The sequence below is a fragment of the Nothobranchius furzeri genome, chromosome 17 (assembly GCF_043380555.1).
Source record: "Nothobranchius furzeri strain GRZ-AD chromosome 17, NfurGRZ-RIMD1, whole genome shotgun sequence".
In the NCBI taxonomy this organism is placed as follows: Eukaryota; Metazoa; Chordata; class Actinopteri; order Cyprinodontiformes; family Nothobranchiidae; genus Nothobranchius; species Nothobranchius furzeri.
In genome coordinates, this window is record NC_091757.1 from 24522033 (window position 1) to 24541565 (window position 19533).

The 19533-nt window shown below is 43.6% G+C and overlaps 1 protein-coding gene across 2 annotated transcripts; it reads right to left on the reverse strand.

Annotated features, from left to right (window-relative positions):
- Positions 1–2027: 2027 nt before the first annotated feature.
- LOC129160759 (uncharacterized) lies at positions 2028–17445 on the reverse strand. 2 transcript variants are annotated; one of them, XM_054737772.2, is made up of 4 exons: positions 16885–17445; positions 7142–7326; positions 6344–6952; positions 2028–4197 (listed from the first exon to the last, which is right to left on the reverse strand). In XM_054737772.2, the coding sequence occupies exon 4, from the start codon at positions 4193–4195 to the stop codon at positions 3578–3580; it is 618 nt and encodes a 205-aa protein (XP_054593747.1). In that variant the 5' UTR covers positions 4196–4197; positions 6344–6952; positions 7142–7326; positions 16885–17445; the 3' UTR covers positions 2028–3577. The 2 variants fall into 2 exon arrangements, with proteins under 2 accessions (XP_054593747.1, XP_070402426.1); XM_070546325.1 differs by having other exon boundaries at positions 3700–3806; positions 3980–4197; positions 6344–7326.
- Between the last annotated feature and the right edge of the window lie 2088 nt (positions 17446–19533).

Here is a 19533-nt window from a genome sequence, read left to right on the forward strand (position 1 = left end):
CTTCAGTGCCGGTTGATACTCTATTGTTGGGTACTCTAGCTCTCCTCGTTCCTCTTTGACTCTAGTCTCGTGTTTTTTCTCCCGTGTGCTCAGTTTTGCTCTCCTTGTCTGTTCCAGTACCAGCCCTGGATTCTTACCCTCAGCGTCCTGCAGTCTGAAGTGGATTTATTTCCCAACGCCCCTCAACTCCTCTGGTCTCCCGCTCTCCACCTCTCACCTGTCCTGGATTACTCCTTTGCCTGCTACTCCTCTCCACCAGACCATCTCCAGCTCAGACCTGACTTGCCTCCCTCTCCAGCTCAGACCCACACTTCCTACAGTAAGACTCCACCTCCATTACTCCACAGTGTTTTCTTGGTTCTCTCACCTGACATAAAGTTCAGAGATGGTTTGATCTCCTCCAGGTCTTCTGTGGCCATTTCTTTACCTCGTCCACCGGCTCGTCCTCCTGGCATCTCTTCCTCTCACCTGCAACCGTCGTCCTCTGGTTCCGTGCTCACCGCGACGCGATGAATGTTGTTGGGCCTGGCTCAGCAGGACCCCGCCGGAGTCGGTGTTGCCCCGTCGGCGGAACTGGGCTGGGCCGATGGAACCGCGTCAGGCTCGGTGCGCTGGCTGGGCCGGCGTAACCACGCTGGGTTCGGCGCTGCCGGGCCAGGCGGATCGAACCACGCCGGGCCCGGTTCCACTGGGTCAGGCCGGTAGAACCACGTCAAGCTCGGAGCCGCTGGGCTGGGCCGGGTTCGGCGCTGCCGGGCCCGGTTTGCCAGGTCGGGCCGATGAGACAACAAAAGCACTCCCACTGTTTACAATCTCCGACTTGTTGCTTCGACTCCGACTTGTTGCTTCAACCGCCACCAGTCTCCCAGTCCCAGTTTATATCTTGCCTATCTCAGCCCCTTCCCGGGTTGAGGGAGAATGCAACGAGTCGCTATATAAAGCAGCCACAGCGCCGCTACCTGCATATAAACCGTATATTCATAAAAATATGAAAATAATTTGTTTGTTTTTTGGCAGACAGCTGACAATAGCAAGACTGTATCTTTTAGTTTATAACAATATTAAATACAATACAACTTTTGTTCTGCCAGGTCTCCCACTCAGGGGTTATTAAAGTTTAGTTCTTGGAATTTTGTGCATTAGAAAGAAGTTCTAGAAGAACAGTTCTTGAAGTAATACTTGTTTTTAATTCTGTCTGTTCAGCATCCTGCAACAATGACGGGTGGTGGTGGGGTTCATAATGTTCACGATGGTATTTTATTAGTTGTTGGTCTAACCATGAATCAGGTAATGGCTGTTATTGTTATTTTCTTTTCAGTGACTTTCCTTGTTACATATTCATTGCTGGATTTATGGAAAAACAAGAACCATATTGAATATCCATAATTACTATAATTGATATAATTAAAGAATACATATTATAACGTTGATTAGAAGTGTTTAGCAAAAACAACAGGATTTTTATGCCAATTTTGCAATTTACTCGAATACAAATACAAATACCCCCCCCCCCCCCAACGAATACAAATACAGATACAAGTACCGGCTACTTCGCACACCTCTAATATATATATATATATATATATATATATATATATATATATATATATATATATAAACTCTGGTGTAGTAAGTAGAGACATGGGCAAGCTCTTAAATCGGGGATCCATATATGTATATATATATATGTAGGGTATTGCTACATACTGGAATCACACTGTTTGCTATCGGTGGTAGATTCTGAGAATGACCAAGCAGATTAGCATATGAAGCTTATATCATGTATAAATATCCAGGATACTTATATAATCAATTTAAGTTCATACACCAACCTGCTTGGTCTATATTTAATCCAAAGATTAATGTTTAATTTAAGATAATTAAATTTAATAGCAAAAGTTTATTTTTGAAACAGAAGTTAGGAATCATTGCTTTTTCAATAACCAGAAATAATTATACTTTTCTGTGTTTCATTTGAAAGAATGAGGCAAAGTTTAAAAATGAAGAATTTATTACTAACAATTTTAAACTTGACGATTTGAAACGACAATTTAAATGACAATTAAAAATGACAACTAAAATTGACAATTCATGGATGACAATTTACCAGCTTTGATATTAAACTTGTTTAAAAGGCAAACCTGTGACTGAATGAAAGCTAAATTGAAAATACGAGTTTGGATGTGTGGATGAATTCTCAGAAGGTTTCTTTCAGAGAGAGAAGCACGTTCTGGGTTGAAATGATGGTTTTGCAGCTAACTGTTGTTACTTAGAGAAAACAGCATCAGACACAATCTGTGTGCTACCTCACCCAGCAAGACGACCATTCGTGAGGATCCGGAGGTCAAGGGAGGATGGTGTCAGCCTCCAGGTACTGGGTCCGGTAGAGGAGACTCGAGGAACCGACTCTCTGGTCCGAAGATGTTGCCGGGTACACAGTGTCGAGCGTCTGGCTTAACTCTGATGGAGTTTCTCGTCTTAACTCTCAAAATCAATAACTCTGGCGGAGTTTTTGTGTCAGCTGGTTACAGTTACGTTTATTCGTAGCTATTCTCATCGGCGTGACAGAACAGCAGGTGGAGGTTAGGGACGGCCGTTCCCGTATCCTCAGTGATGGTGGTTGGTTCACGAACTGAAGTTTCTCTGCTGGAAAGTTAGTTTAACAAACTCCTCAGAACACGCCCTCTCAGAGCAAGAAAGCTTTGGTCATGAGTCAAAAAATCATGTGATGGCAGTTACACTGTACTCTGGATAAACTCTGTGTTAGATGGATAAGGTGGAAGTTGACCTTCTGATTTGCTGAACACCATATCCGATTATCAACCATAATCATAATTATACCCAAAGCATAATAATTCATTTCAGTAATTAAAAATACATTTATACTGAACCAAGAGATTATTTATGATAATTATAATAAACCTCAATAAAGTCAAAGAGTTTATTAAAATTATTTAAATTATTATCGTGAAACTTGAAGTGTCCTTCTTCTGAGACGGAACAGCAGCAGATAAAGGATGATATTCTTCAGACATCAGGGCTCCTGGGTTAATATGTGGAACTAAAAGTCACAGTCTGTGCCAGCTTGACCCAGCTGGGAAAATCTGACCTTCGTCACAAATTAAAGGACCTTCATGACGATATATATATATATATATATATATATATATATATATATATAGGAACTGCCATCAACGTATACAGTTGGCAAGTCCACACAGAGAGCCTGGTCGAAGTAGTGGTGGTTGGGGTTCAGCAAAGACTGGGGAGGGTTAGCCAGTAGAACCGATGCGACAGCGTCGTCCGAGCAATGCTGGCACGCAGCCAGACCCATGCCAAGAGGACTACGGCGATTCTGTGCGTAGTGTACTTCAATGTCAAAGCTCTGAAGAGCAAGCAGCCATGACGCAATGCGTGCGTTGGTCACCACACCATCTCTGATGCTTTGACTGTTAATAAAGGTCACTGGCTGATGTTGAGTTTCAATGATGATTTTCTGTCCACTGATGTAGCTGGAAAAGTGTTTAACTGCGTTGGACATCAGACAGGCACAACGCAACTAGCCAAAGATACTTTGTCAGTCCTGAAAACTGAAACAAAGTATGTTTCGGATCGTAGACTGGTGGAGGTGCGGCTGTTCGAGGGGTCGGCGCAGGTGAGCGCTCTGGAGAGCCCTCGGTCGACGCACAGGTGCGGTCAGAGAGATCAGGGTCAGCCAGTAGTGGTACAGGGTGACAGCACTGCACTCACAGATGTACATGGGGTGCGTCAAAGTCAGAGGACCGATCGTGAAGTGGAGCAGAGACCTGGAAGACAAGATCATGGTAGAAGGAGAGAAAACGCGGACAGTTACTGCACAAGGATTCAGTTCTGGAGGTCGTATGCCTCCTCCTGCACCCAGGCAGATGCGTTTGAAAACAGACTTGCACATGAGTGTGTAGTCTGAGCCAGTATCCAGAAGAGTGTTGCAGGGGTGCACCTGTTGCAATATCACAGCTACCATTGGCTTATCAGCTCTCCCCTGAGGCAGGAGGTGTCCCAAGATCAGTTTGTCAGGCTCGACACCCAGGAGCGCCGGGCCACTGTCCATGGCGGATGAATTCATCATCAGTGTGGATGGAGCAGGATCAGATATTTGGTCTGTTTCCTGTAGGTCAGAGTCAATCTGTTCATCTGGTTGCAGCGTTTCCTCCATATCTGGAGGAAGATCAGCAGAAGAAAGGGTTAAAACCTTTTCAAAACAGGAAGCATTCTAAATAGTCTGGACTCTTTCATCCAGATTTTGTAATTCCTGTTTTACATTGGAGAACTGCTGTTGAATGTCCCCTTTCATTTCAGTTAGAGAATCCATCAAAAGTTTATCCCTGTCTGTGGCCACAAAACAGTAATTTTGTGATAAAATCAGTGGAAAACTGATTTAATAAGCTTTTGCTGAAGATGCCGGATTAAAACACGCCAGTAGATGGCGGTACCGGATTGATTGAGCTCTGGGCAAATGCGGGAGGGGTAGTGTGCGTCACTCCGTGACGTCACTCCATTACGCAAAGTGCCGCCGCCCAAAATGGCGGACGGGCCCGTTGAGATCTCTTTCTCACATAAAAGTCAAAATATATGCTCAAAACCACTGAAACATGCGGGGTGCGAGTTATGACAAAGGCAAACGCCGCCAAGAACTATTGACAGCTCCGCTGGATCTGCGTGTCCGGTGGCATTGTCAGCCCTGCTAATTTAGCTTGCTAAGGCTTAGACCGTCTATTTGTGAAGCGTGTCTCTTGGCATGATTCACAAGGTAGAATCAGCCCTTCGACTGGTGGAATACCGCTCAGGTTCTCGCTCTAATTATGTCGGTAAAAGCGTGTAATTTTGCGGCATGCACTCGCTACGCTCTTCCGTTTTTGGGACCAAGACCGGGTGTAAACGGGGGGGGGGGGGGGGGGGGGTCCCACGGGTAGCAGTACTGATTTTCGGGCTGATTCATTCTAGCCTCAGGCGTCCCTGGTGTAATTCTGATTGAAAACAGAAGTAATATCCGGTATTTTTTTCGGAAAAATGACTGTCATGCAGCGTTAGTGTGCTTGTAATCCCGGTTGATCAGATCGTATTAGCGAGCAGCTAAATGCTAAGTGGGGATCAGGTTCCTGGCCCAGCTAACACAAGTTTACAACAGTGACAAAACTGCACGAACAATGTAGCAAAATCACTCAAGACGTGATAACTCACACCCATAAATGTATTTATCTTAAAATATAAAAAAAATGTTAATTACCTGCAGTTTAGCTCAAATGGAGCTTTCAAATAGAGAGGCACACAGACTTTGAATGACAAGGGAGAGCAGTGCCCCTTGGTGGCGAATAACGAGATCGCCCTCGTTTCTCACCCAAACACAGAAAATAGATTTTTGATATTAATTAATGATTCAAAAACCATCACGAAGTGTACGATTTTAATAAATCTGGCTGGTAATCGCCATTATGTAATGTTAAATAAATAGTAGGGATGAGCCGGATACTCGTCGTTTCAGACGAGTATCCGTACGGATAAAGCATTTTTGACTCTCTGTGCTTGCTTCACTGTTCACGTTTCTTCAGTGCTCCCTAGGTTTTCTTCAGTTTGCTTCTTTTTAAGTTACTTTAAAGATATTTAAAGTTACTTTTTCCGTAACGTACGTGGTGCATTTGACAAGACAGAGCTGAAAACGGCTCGTGCTGCGTCAGTCACTGCCTCCACTCCGGTCGGGTTTTTCCCCTCTCTCTCTCTCTCTTCTTCCTCAGGATCCACTCCCTCGTTCCTATTCACTCTCTCTCTTTCTTTACATTTTTAAACTACAATTGTCTATTTTTTGCTCATTTTAAATATATTTTAATAATTTTCTAATTTCTTTTTTCTATTTTACATGTTTTGTTTTTGTGAAGCGCCCCGTGATGTTGAGGTGCTATAGAAAAGATCTTTTCTTCTCACTCTCTCTGAATTCATGCACTTAAATATTAATGTTCTGATTTTATTGAAAAACTTGTTCTGTAATAGTTCCTTTACTATTGTGATCAAAACATTTAATCTCAATTCTGAGGCTGCTCTGTAAACAGTTTTCTAATAAACAATACACCTAGCAACTTCTGATCAGACTTAAAACAACGTATTGATGTAAACCACAAGGAGAAGGCTAGTTTGTGTTGGTCAGATTTATGGACAGGAATTGTCCAGAATCCAGACGCAATGTCAAGGATGGAGAAGTATTTAGCGTCTTTCACTTTTGGGAGTTCTTGATCCAGGTGCGCCATCGGCCACCTAGACAAGGGAACCTGTTTTTTGAGTTGCCTGTAGTCAATGGATAGTTGCCACTTACCGTTAGGCTTCTTTACTGACCACAATTGAGCAGAGTAGGTGCTGTTGCAGGGTCGGATGATCCCTTTAGCCAAGAGGCTTGAAATGATTTCCTGGACTGGTCTGTGGGACACCAGGGGAGTCTTGTACTGATGCACAAAATTCGGCGCAGCGTGTGGCAGTGTAGGAATCCTGACTTCATGGATAGTGGTTAGACCACAGTCCAAGGAGTCGAGTGAAAGAAAATCTTTGTGTTTTAGCAAAAGTTGTCGTAGTTTGTCTCGCTCGACATCGTTGGTAAGAGCATCTGCTTGGTCCACGACCTGTTCAATCTGAGAGAAAACATCAGAGGGAATCTCTGATGGCTTTGAGCTCGGCAGTGAGCATGCGGTTTCCCCATGCTCAGGGTCACCCACCGCAAGGCAGCGTGAGTCTGGGAAAGAAGGTGGAGTGAGGTTTTCTAACACCTGCCCTCAGTTCCCCTTCTCCAACATCGATAAAAGCTTCAAAGCACTTCAAAAGATTGACGCCAGTGAGCAGAGGCATGGCTCCACTCTCACAGATGTACACGGGGTTGTCAAGCTCATAGGACCGATCATGAATTGGAGCAGAGTCTTGGAAGACAAGAGCACTGTAGAGGGAGAGAAGACACGGATAGTTAATGCACAAGAGATCAGTTCTGGAGAGCGTACGCCTCCACCTACATCCAGGCAGACGCGGTCGAAAAGAGACTTGCTCATGATTGGAAAATCTGAACCAGTATCTAAAAGTGTGTTGCAGGGATGCCCCTGTTGCAAAATGACAGATTCTGTGGGCTTACCACCCCTCCCCTGTGGCAGGAGAGGTCCCAACAGTAGTTCGTCAGGCTCAACACCAGGGGCGCTGGGCCACTGTCCATGGAGGTTGCACTTATCATCAGTGTGGATGGAGCGATATGGGACATTTTGAGTGTTTCCTGTAGTTCAGAGCCAATTAGTACATCCGGTTGCAGCTCTTCCGTCTTATCTGGAGGCAAATCAGCAGAGCACAGGGTTAGAGCTCCTCCTACATGGGAGGTATCTCCAATAGCTTGGACTTTTGTGACTTCCTGTTGCAGATTGAAAAGCTGCATTTGTATGTTTTCATTTCAGAAAGCTGCATATGCAGTTGGGTCTGCGTTTCATTTTTCCACTGGAAAAATTGCATCTGCATTTGTGAAATATGCATTTGCATTTCATTTTTCATCTGGAAAATGAGAGAAGTCAAATGATTATTTTGGTCTGAAGCCATTGTGCTGATGTAACAGATCCTTTAATTTGTTATAAAATTAATGGAAGCTGAATCAGAAACCCTTGCTTAACTGGATGGTTGAAAATGAGCTTTGTTACAGGAGAAATTGCAGTGTTTTGAATGAAGATTCAGGACAGAACAGTTTCTGTAATGACCCAGAGATGTCACTTGGCGGACCTTACCAAGGTGGCTGTCCGAAAGGTTGCGTGAGCTTACCCAGGCAAGATGGCGGCACATGTGCGCATGCGCCTTACCTCCAACTGGCGGTTAGCACAAATGGCTAACCAAAAGTACATTTCTCACACCAAAAGTGTTAAAAACGCAGCGAAATCAACTCGGCCGAAGTGGAGCTTTTATCCGTCGGGAACTAATGGATTTGTGACACAGATTCGCTGTGTCAGTCGATTTTCAGCTGGCGGGTAGCTACTCCCGTTTGCCGAAATTGAGAGCTAAGCGTTAACAGCTGGGCATGCTAAGCTAGCGGGGCCTGTTAGCTAAACAGGACATTGCGGTCTAATTCTGTCGTAGAACTGACCAGTCCTAATAACCCAACGTCCGTGACTCGTTTGCGTTAACATTTCGGACAAGTAGCATATGCAGTTCGTGCTACAGCAACGCTCTACTGTTTTAAAAGACTGTCGCAATTCAATGCTAGTCAAGTGACTACCAGCCAATCAATTCCGGTAATCGGGAAGCGAACTTCCGGTAGAGAAATTATTTTATCTCCGTTACACAAGAATAGTACACAGTGTCACAAAACACTCAGAAAAGACATAAAAATACAGTATTCACCTTAAAGAAGCAGGAAAAATCCTTTCAGATAGCAGTGTCTATGAAACAAAAATGGCTGAGAACTGACACGTCAGCCTTAAATGATTTAAGATGAATCAGCGCCTGCTGCCGGGGGATGACCAGCGTCACGCCTTTCTTAGACTTTCATGGGAAGGTCTACTGCACTCTAGAGGTGGATTACGAGATTGTCCCATTTTCAACCAGAAACATCAAGTTTTATACATTTGTGTGTTCAGCTGTTTAAAAATGTCTCAGAATGAGCACGAAGTGTCAAAAATGTACAAATATCTGGCAAAATGGCTCGTCATTATGTAAGGATTTTATTTACATCTATTTAATTAACCATAAGACATGAGATTCCATAGTGAATATGAAATCAATCTTATGGATCTTTGGGTACTTTTAACCAGAGGATTGGAACATTTTATTGCATGGATTATGTAACACTTTGTATTAACTGAGAGACAAGAGAAGAGACATGAATGGCCTCATTTGTGACCCAAAGATCACACTTCCCCAGCTAGGTCGAGCTGTACTTTGTCCCACAGATTATCCATCACAGGAGACATACAGTCTGCTGAAAACCATCTTTAATCTGACTGCCTTTTATCTGTCTGCTGTTCCTCCGCAACATGAAGGACACTTCAAGATTTGAAATCATCATTTTTAATAAACTCTTTTTACTGCTTATTACAAGGTTCATAAATAATCATCATGGTTCATTATAAATGTATTTAATTACTGAAATGACTAATTACTCTTTGGTTAGTAATAATTATTATTTATGATAATCAGTAATGTTTAACAGTGTGAAGGTAATTTGCAATTGTACACACCATGCAGAGGGGACAGAGCAGGGTAAAGGACTTGCTCTCACATGTCTTTGCTCCATAACCAAAGCTTTCTATCTCTGAGAGGGCGTGTTCTGAGGTTTTGTTAAAACCAAAAACTCCTCAGCTCAAGTCCAGTTCTGAACCAACCAAAAGCTCTCGGTGGCACGAGAGTCCATGAGGATAAGGGTCGGCCACCCGAAGCCTCACTAAGCTGTTCTGTCATGCCGATAGAATCACTCAGAATAAACGCCGCCTGTAACCAGCTGACGCAAAACTCCTTCAGAGTTATTGATTTTGAGACGCATATAGTTTCATCAGTCGTTGTGACCCGGAGACATCTCAGGACCGATTTGGTCGCACCAAGGTCCTTCTACCAACCTCGTGCTCGGTCATCAGCTCCACCTGACATCTCGGATCCAACAGAGGGTCTCCTGACTGGGTGAGGTAGACACTTCTGACAGATGGCGTCTGTATGCTGTTTATCTATAAGAAACAACTTAGTTAGCTGCAAAACAACTTTTCCACCCAAAACGCGTTTCTCTCTCTGAAATAAATCGTCTGAGATCCATCCACGCATCCAACACACGCATCCACTTTAGCTTCCATTCAGACACAGGTTTGCTTTTAATACCAAGTTTTAATATCATAGTCATTTATAAATTGTCATTTATAAATCATCATCTTTAAATTTTTAGTAATAAATTCTTTAAACCTGACTCTTCTGAAATGAAATGAAACACAGAGTGGTGTATATTTGGTTATTGAGTAAGCAAAGATTCCATTAAGTCTTCTGTTTAATAAATACATTTTTGCTATTAATTAAATTTCTTAAATTAAATAGTAATCTTTGGATTAAATACAGACCAAGCAGGTTGGTGTATGAACTTCTATCGATTATATAAATATCCTGGATATTTATGCATGATATAGCTTCATATGCTAATTTGTCTGATCTTTCTCAGAATCTAACAAAGCTGATGGAAGTTCTCGTCTTAACTTAACTCAGAAATCAATGACTCTGGGTAGAGTTTTCGTTAGCTGGTTACAGTTTCGTTTATTCTTAGCTATTCTTGTCGGCGTGACAGAACAGCAGGAGAGGTTAGGGACGGCCGTTCCCTTCCTCTGTGATGTTGGTTCAAGAACTGAACTGAAGCTGGTGACGGTTACAGTTTACAAAGCTCTCAGGACACTCCCACTCTCTCAGCAAGAAAGCCTGGTCATGCGTCAAGAACATGTGTTGCAGTTAACGTTTATCTGGACTCTGGGTTAGACGGGTAAGGTGAAACTGTCCTTTGCTGAACACATCTTTTACTGTCATCAACCATAATCATCTTAATCATTATTATACCCAAAGCATAAATTCATTTCATGTAGTTTAAATACCTTTATGTTGAACCAAGTGATCATTCATGATGATTTTCATAAACAGTATAAAATCAAATATATTTTAGTAATAATATTATTTAATTATTATCATCCTGAACTTGAAGTGTCCTTCTCCTGGGATGGAACAGCAGCAGACATGGATATGTTCTTCCAGACATCATGGCTCCTTGATTAATCTGTGGATTTAAAAGTACTGTTTGACCCAGCTGGGTAAATGCAGCCTTTGCCACAAATTAGAGGACCTTCCAGGATGCTACAATGATTAAAACCATAGTCCCATGTAAAGTTTCTCCATTCCACACAATTTGAACATGGACCATTGTCACTAACGACAGTGCTCGGAACACCATGCCTAGCAAAGATAGACTTTACATGGGTGATCACTTGAGAAGCAGTAGCGGTTGATAACTGCAATTTCAGGAAAGATGGAATAGCAATCAATCACCAACAGATAAACCTTACCGTCAAAATGAAATAAATCTGTTCCAACCTTTTGCCATGGTGCTAAAGGAAGATCAGAAACAATCATAGGTTCTTTCGCCTGCCTACATTGGACCTTCTGACATGTTTCACACCTAGCAATCAGGCTCTCATTATCCTTGTTGATGCCTGGCCAGCACACAGCTTCTCTGGCTTACCGTTTGCACTTTTCTATTCCAAGGTGTCCTTCATGGACTTTCTGCAGTGTCAAAGGTCGCAGCTTCTGTGGGATTACTGTTCTCTGACCCCTCAACAACAAACCGTTCGCTGCACTCAGTTCTGATCTGACATGTGAATATTGTGAACATGACCCTCTGGGCCAAACCCCTCGAATGTACCCCAGTACTGTTTGCTGAACCCATACACAACAATGAAACCTCTCTAATCCATAGGCCACACCCAGACACGCCATTTCTATTTGAGCATACCTGGACTCAGTTTCAGTTAAAGCATGAGAAGCGAATGCTATAGGCTTCCAACTGTCCGCCTCTGCCTGAAGAAGAACAGCCCCAATGCCGTCCTTTGACACATCAGAGGATACCCTCAACAGTTTGGTAGGGTCATAATACGCCAACACAGGTTTTGATGTTAGTGTAGAACTAAGGTTAACCCACTCATGTTCTTGATCCTCTGTCCATCTAAACTTAGCGGAATCCTTCAGCAACCCTCGTATCACTGATGTCCTTGCTGATAAATTGGGTATAAACCTCCCCACAAAGTTTAACATGCCCAAAACCCGAAGCACACCACTCCTATCAGTTGGACGAGACATGGCTGCTATAGCCTCCACTTTAGACTGATCCGGCTCAACTCCAGGACCAGACATGTCTCCCAAAAAGGTAAGTTCACATACACCAAAACAACATTTGGCACAGTTGAGTTTCAAACCACCTTCCCTCACCTGTCGCAGCACCACATCCAACCACTCATTGCGCTCCAAGAGGGTGGAACCCCAGATGATGATGTCATCAACATAACACCCAACACCATCCAGACCCTCCAGCAGGTTGTCCAACGCACGATGAAAAATCTCTGACGCAGAAATAATACCAAAAGGCATCCTTAGAAACCTGTACCTCCCAAAAGGAGTATTAAAAGTGCATTACTTCAAACTGGTGTCATCTAACTTGATCTGCCAGAAACCTTGAGCAGCATCCAACTTCGAAAAGTTACCTGCACCAGCCATTTCACTAATAATCTCCTCCCGTTTTGGTATCTGATAATGCTCCCTTTGAATGTTGCCTTTTAAATCCCCTGGGTCCATACAGACCCTCAGATCCTTAGTCTTACTTTGTTTTTCGACACACACCATCAAGTTCACCCACTCAGTTGGCTCTTCGACTTTGACGATGACCTTTAACTTCAACATCCTATCTAACTCTCTCTTCAAACGCTCCTTTAATGGAGCTGGAACCCTCCTGGGAGCATGAATGACTGGCTGTGCATTATCCTTCAGTTTGATTGTAGTTGTTGTATTCCATTGTGGTCTTTGAGATGGACGTTTCTTTTATGTATTACTGGTCTCGGTTTCATTGTTTTAATCACAGACCAGCTGATCAGATTTGCTTGTGCACCCGTGTCTATCTTCAGAGTCACCTCGACTCCATTGATTGGAAGAGACACAACCCACACATCAGAAGTATCGTCGTTGCCGTTGTTCATTTCCTCGTGCCCATTCCCCGCTTGGTCATCTGCTTCACGTGAAACCACGCCCACAACAAAGGTGTCACTCATCTCGATCTCTTCCACCAGCCGCACAGCCTTTGGCTTGGCCTTTGTTTGACACTGTTTAGCAAAATGATTTCTTCTGTTCCGCTTCCAACACGTCTTCCCATACGCAGGACTCTGCTTAGGTACATGTCTGCCACCACAGCGTTTGCAAGAGTACGCTGGATTAACTTAATCGGTTTCACTCTTCCGTTGTGTTGTTACCATAGTAATATGCTCCCAGTCGGTTGGCTTAGCATTAGCAAACGTTTTAGCATGTTGCTGTGCTACTTCACTGGCATGACACAGTCTCTCAGCTTCCTCTAGCGTCAGCTGTGCATCTCGGAGCAGACGCTCTCGAGTCCGTTTATCAGTGATCCCATAAACAATCTGATCACGTATCATAGACTCCTTTAGTTCACTGTAGTCACAGGCAGTGTTGGGAACGTTACTTTAAAAAAGTAATTAGTTATAGTTACTGATTACTTTGTCAAAAAAGTAACTCAGTTACTAACTGAGTTACAAGATCATAAAAGTAACTAATTACCAACAAAAGTAACTACTTAGTTACTTTTTTCATTAAAGAATGCAAGAATTACTACAATAGTAAAATATAAATGACTAATGACTGAACATAATAAAATGTATGTCCAAATGTTTTATATAAACCTGAATAATTTCAATAAATAAGCACTTAACAGGAGCAACTACTAACAGGAACATTACACTAATCTAGACTATTAAAAGGTCACTGTGTGATATTTAACAAAAACCCAATCAGCTAAAATTTAAAATTGCAAATAGAAACACCTGTAAAGGTTCCCGAGCCTTTAAATGGTCTCTCAGTCTAGTTAAATTACAGAAATGAATGTAAGTTTGTACAGCATTTTAATTTTTCCAGCTTCACATAATTGTGTGTTATAGCATTTCTGTTGCTGGTAATCTAGTAACGGTTAAATAAATAAATAAAATCCTTTAAAATGACACTAGAAGAGGCACAAGCCTGATGGAGGACTTAAATGTACTAACGTGGGTCAGACCCAACCACAGAAGAGCTGAAGCTGGGTGGTGAACACACACAGGTAGTTCTGATAACACCTGAGCTCCATGCCGTCTGAGACTGATGCATCAGTGTTACAGCGGGACTAAAGACATGATCAGAAACAGGCTGGATGATCTAGGAAGGCAGAAGATCAGGACGTCTGAGCGGTGAACAGGTGAGCGGACCTTCGGGATGTCCCGCTGTCACGCTAAGGGCACGGCTGCAGACCCACAGATTCGCTGCTGCAGCAACAAATCTGCGGGGGGTCTGCAGCCGTAGATATTCATCACGTCTTCCTCGTTCTTCACGGGCCGTGATGCTCTTAAACATCTGCCTCTTTAGCTCCTGATCAGCTGATGATGACGGCTTCAACACACCGCGTTGCTCAACGCACGCATTTCCTTATCAGTAACAGAAACGATCGTTTTGTTAAAAGAAGACGTAATTAATTAGTTTGCTTGTTACAGAAAGAAATATTTTTTATTAACGCGGTTATTTTAAACGGAGTTATTCCCGTTGTGTCTACAGCAGGCAGTGACTGAGACCGTGAGGGTCTCCGCCCACCCGGCCAGTCATCATCGTGTTTGTAAGCGCGTTACCGACACCTCTCTCTCCCTGGCTGCAGCTGAAGTGTGGCGGTCAGAAAGCCTCACGCTGTTGCTCAACGTTCAACAAGCACATAGTAACGCACAGCGTTCCATCCCCAGTAACGGTAACGGCGTTGCAACGGCGGGAAAAGTAATTAATTAGATTATTCCGTTACCTATAAAAGAACACCGTTAGAAACGCCGTTATACTTAAACGGCGTTACTCCCAACACTGGTCACAGGACTGTGCTTTTAGCTTCTAGTCAGTCACAAAGCTATCGAAACTCTCTTCCGGGTGCTGCATCCAGGTGCGACAAACATACCTTTCATATACAGGGTTCTTCTGTGGTGAAGTGTGCGTTGAAACGTTCAATCACCTTTACATATTTGCCTCCATTTTCTTCCTCATCGAACTCGAAAGTATTGAAGACCTCTATGGCTTGAGGACCTGCCACCGTCAACAGCAAAGCGATTTTCCTGGCATCTGGCTTGGAATCCATTCCCATTGCCACCATGTACAGCTCGAACTGCTGTTTGAAGCACCGCCAGTTGCTGTCCACGTTGCCCACGAGCTTCAGACCTTCTTGTGGCCGCAAGCTCTCCATGATCCGACCAACAACGAACTTCACTCCCGAACTGTACTCACTGAATCAGGATATTTCTCACAATGCGGACACAAATCCCACTCCTGACACCATGTTATGTTCGTCGAATGATTAGACAAACTCCAGTGTCTCCATGCTGTACCGTGTTTATTGCAGACTGCAATCCCCTCTACAAACACTTCCTGGTATACATATATACCTCCCCAGTGCCACCATGTGGTCATCTCTACACATAACAGGAGAACACCTGATATCAACACAGTACGCTACGCGCAAATCTGCCGTAGTCCTCTTGGCATGGGTCTGGCTGCGTGCCAAGATTGCTCGGACGACGCTTCACATCAGTCCTACCAGCTAACCCTCCCCAGACCGCCGCCATGCTGTGCTGTTTGAAATCTCAGTTTTGGTCCAAAAACGATAGATTGTTCAGCCCTATCACACACCACCATGCTGAGTTTCTGATATGGCGACTGAAGCGAAGTTCACTGCAGCTCTTTCCTCCATTCTAAATGACGTGGACATGTCTTTAAAACCCCAACAAGTACACCACTAAGAACTTGGGTGTACCAACTCAGAACAAAAAATCACCATACACTAGCTGTTTACTTAGGAACGAGTGTTTAATATAGCAGCCACACCACCACCTCTCCTGACAGATCAAAACCACTTTGAAATCTGAAATTTGGTGGTGCTCATTCTATGATAACTGCTGCACAGCAACTATAATTTAGAAAGAAAGAAAGAAAGAAAGAAAGAAAGAAAGAAAGAAAGAAAGAAAGAAAGAAAGAAAGAAAGAAAGAAAGAAAGAAAGAAAGAAAGAAAGAAAGAAAGAAAGAAAGAAAGAAAGAAAGAAAGAAAGAAAATTATCTTTTATATAAGCGTCTCACAAGATACTGATAGTTTTTCTGGTCATTTATGAGTTTAAATTTCAGAGCTTAGAAATAAATATCTGTCCACCTAAATACCCTAACAGAGCATCACTGCCGTGAAGGGTGCCATGCATACAGCACCGTCAACTCCCGACAGCCCAGGAAACAGAAAAGAAAAAATAGAGACAAGTTATCTGACACCGTGCACAATTCTGCAATGACTGACAGCACACTGCATCTTACCAACCAAATGAAATGCACCCACAGGCACGTGGATACATGGTGTTGTGATTATTGGTCAACGAATAATTTGTAAGCTTTTACTTACTTTTTGGATTCTTATATCTTATATTCTTATATATTTACCAATTTTTTTTACGTAATTGGGATATCCGGAGATATGCCTTGGGGCACCACCCTTTGTAACAAGGGAAAATGAATCCAAACCTCTGATCAGTCTGTCTTAAAGTTAGTAAAATTTGTTTACGAGCAGCAGTCATAAATTCATATCACACAAACAAACTCACCTGAGACAAAAATCTTAATTGGCAATACATTTATTAACTAATATAATCGCTTCAGCTCCTTCTGAAGCGTTTAGCCAATCAATATTAACCAACTGATTTTATCAAATGAATAACAAACAATGAAACAATGAAATTATACTGTAAAACAATCTGACCCAATGGGTGTGTGTTTTAGTCTTGTCCCCTACCAACACTAAAAACAAGTATGTGTGTGTATGTGTGTGTGTGTCCCCAAACAGGGAAAACCAGAATGTGTGTGTGCGGGTGTGGGTGGGCAACTTGCACTTTAAACTTCCGAAGCACGTTCAATCACAGTAAAACTTAACAGACTTCAAAACCGCTTCACAAAGATCAATAAACAACACAAAAGATCAATCATCAATGAAATATCTAATAGTTTGTCAGCCTGGCCACAGCATAAAAACTACTTAAGATATTAAACAATGGCAAAAACACAACGGCTTACTCTTAAAATGATCCGATGGCGTTTTTGGTACGAAGAAGGAAAGCCGTCTGTTAATTTGAAGCAATCGCGCGGTTTGATCGCTCATTCTGAACTTATTAGAAGAAACGGAAGGAAGAGAAATAGAGGAAAAAAAATCTTGCAAGAGCGAACCCCAAGGCGTCCCTTTTTGTGTTCGCGCTGCAGATCAGATGGTTTCTCCGTTGATTCCAGCGGCTCGGCCTCCGTCTGTGCATTCAGAGCCGTAGCAGAACAAGCGTCTCTTCCACCACCAGCTGAAGCTGGAACAAAGAGCAGATCTGATGGTTCTCCGCTGCTTTTCAGCGGTTCTGTGTTCCATCCACTTCAGCAGCCAGGCCTCCCGCGTGCTGTCCGGAGCCGTAGCAAACGAGAGCGTCTTTCAACGCCAGTTGAACTGAACAAAAGACGATAAGTTTCGTTTTTCGCTGGGATTTATAGCTTTTCAGCTGTCTGGCGGGCTGGACTCTGCTGTGAATCAGCACATGCGCAGAACTTGTGTTCCGGGGTTCGGCGCCGCTTTGGTGACGTCATCACGCTGCTTCCGGGTGCAAAGGCTCATGGGACATGAAGTTGTTGCTGGCGCTGATTTTTAATATCTGCTTTTTCAGAGCGCAGATGACACAGTCTTTGGAGAAATTACTGCATAGAAATTTCCTCATGAGGGCAGACCCTGAACAATGGAGGTGGAGGGATGGCATCCAAATGGAAAGATAGATCACCTTGTGTACGAGGATCACAAGAGAGAAAAAGTCTAAACCAGACGAGGAGTGGGCAAAACATCCCAGCTGCTGTTCATGAGACAGGAGAGAATATTTATTTATGGATATGAAGGTTAAATTTTACAGCAGCTGTTATTATCTTTTATAAAATGTCTTTTTAAATACATAAACCTTCACCTCTGTTTACCCCATGTTCATAGCTTTTAAATCTATGTATTGTGGCAGACCACCAGGAGAGTCCACTCACACCCAAAAGAGAGGATGTGACATCTGCGGGAAGAGGCGTGATTTGTGTTCCTTTCGTGTGTTGTGCTGATTCACTTGGAGTGAATAAAGGATGAGATCTTACATAACTCGTGTCGTCCCTGCGTTCCTCCACATTGGTGACCCCGTGAAAGGACATGTCCGCGAACAACAAGTCAGCTGCCCCTACCCCGGCGTCACTGGTTGCTGGCCCTGCAGTTTTCTTCTGCTGTTGCTGTGAAGCTCCTGGGCCCTCATTTATCAACCTTACTTACAAACAGATCTGTGCGTATTTTGTGCTTGGAACACATTGTGTGGTATTTACCCATTTGTACTTGTGCATGAAAATGTTACTAAATATAAGAACAGCTCTGACCATGCGTAAGGACAGCATCTAGTGATAGAACTGGGAAACAGCAATTGTGAAGGTCTCAGTCATCCACGCGTCTTCCTCATGGCCTAATTTGAGCCGGCTCTTGCCAGAACAAGATCTGGGAACTCTTATCTTGAAAGGACCGTTCTGGCAACTGTATGCTAGGATCCGGCAAACTTGTGCTATACGCAGGATTCGAATTACAGGTGAGCTCAAGGGAGCTCCTGGAAGCCCTCAGCTTACACACCCAGGGGGAGCCCGAAAAAGATTCTGGTTCTACTTATATTAAATTATCTATGTGGATTCTCCAGGGATTATTCAGAGCTGAGAGGAGCAGAGCTCGGATCGTTGACGCGCTCCAAACAGATGCGTCCTGAGGACGGCCACAGTAACATTATCAAAGTGTCGCCACCTCAAAAACAAAGTTAACACGCGATCGTTCATGTCGGCTCACTTCCTTTTATGTTTTCTGTCTTTTATTTGTGTCTGATGTGCTTCGCTGCTATGGAGTGGAGCACATCACCTGTTTCGTTCTCCTGTGACTTCACCTGACCGGTGCAGCCAGCTGGAGGAGAAGCGGGGTGATGTGGGTGTGTTTGGAGGACTTGGTCAGAAGCCGAGCACAGGCGTTCTGAACCACCTGTAGACGGTTCAGGGAGGTTCTGCTCAGACACGTGAAAAGAGAGTTACAGTAGTCTAAGCGTGAGGAGATGAAGGAGTGGAGAACTGTCTCAAGTTCAGAGCGGGACAGAATGGGACTCAGCTTAGCAACGTTCCTGAGATGGAAGAAGGAAGAGCCAACAAGAGAACTGACATGAGAATCCAGGGTGAGAGCTGGGTCAAAGGTCACGCCAAGATTCCTGACAGAAGGTTTGGTGTGGGAAGCAAGCTGACCAAGAGAGTCTCTGACTTTGGGAACCAGCTTGTCTGGGGCACAGATGAGGATCTCAGTCTTATCTTCATTCAGCTGAAGAAAGCTCCCACCATCCAGGCTTTGATAGAGTCTAAGCAGGTGTGTAACAGCTGCAGCTTAGACATCTCATGGGGCTTAAAGGAGATGTACAGTTGGATGTCATCTGCAAAAAGATGGTAGGAGATTCCTTTGAAGGAGCTCAGGATGTGCTGAAGAGGAAGCAGATAGAGGAGGAAGAGCAGAGGCCCCAGCACAGAACCTTGTGGGACACCATGGGTGAGAGAGGTGGTGCAGGATCTAAACTTGGAGACGGCCACAGAAAAGGAGCACTCAGAGAGACGAGAGGAGAACCACTCCAGAGCAGATCCTGATAGGCCTACCCA

Bases quoted from the DNA above. Each gene is read 5' to 3' on its own strand.
- LOC129160759 (XM_054737772.2), bottom strand. From the start codon at position 4,195: ATGGAGGAAACGCTGCAACCAGATGAACAGATTGACTCTGACCTACAG.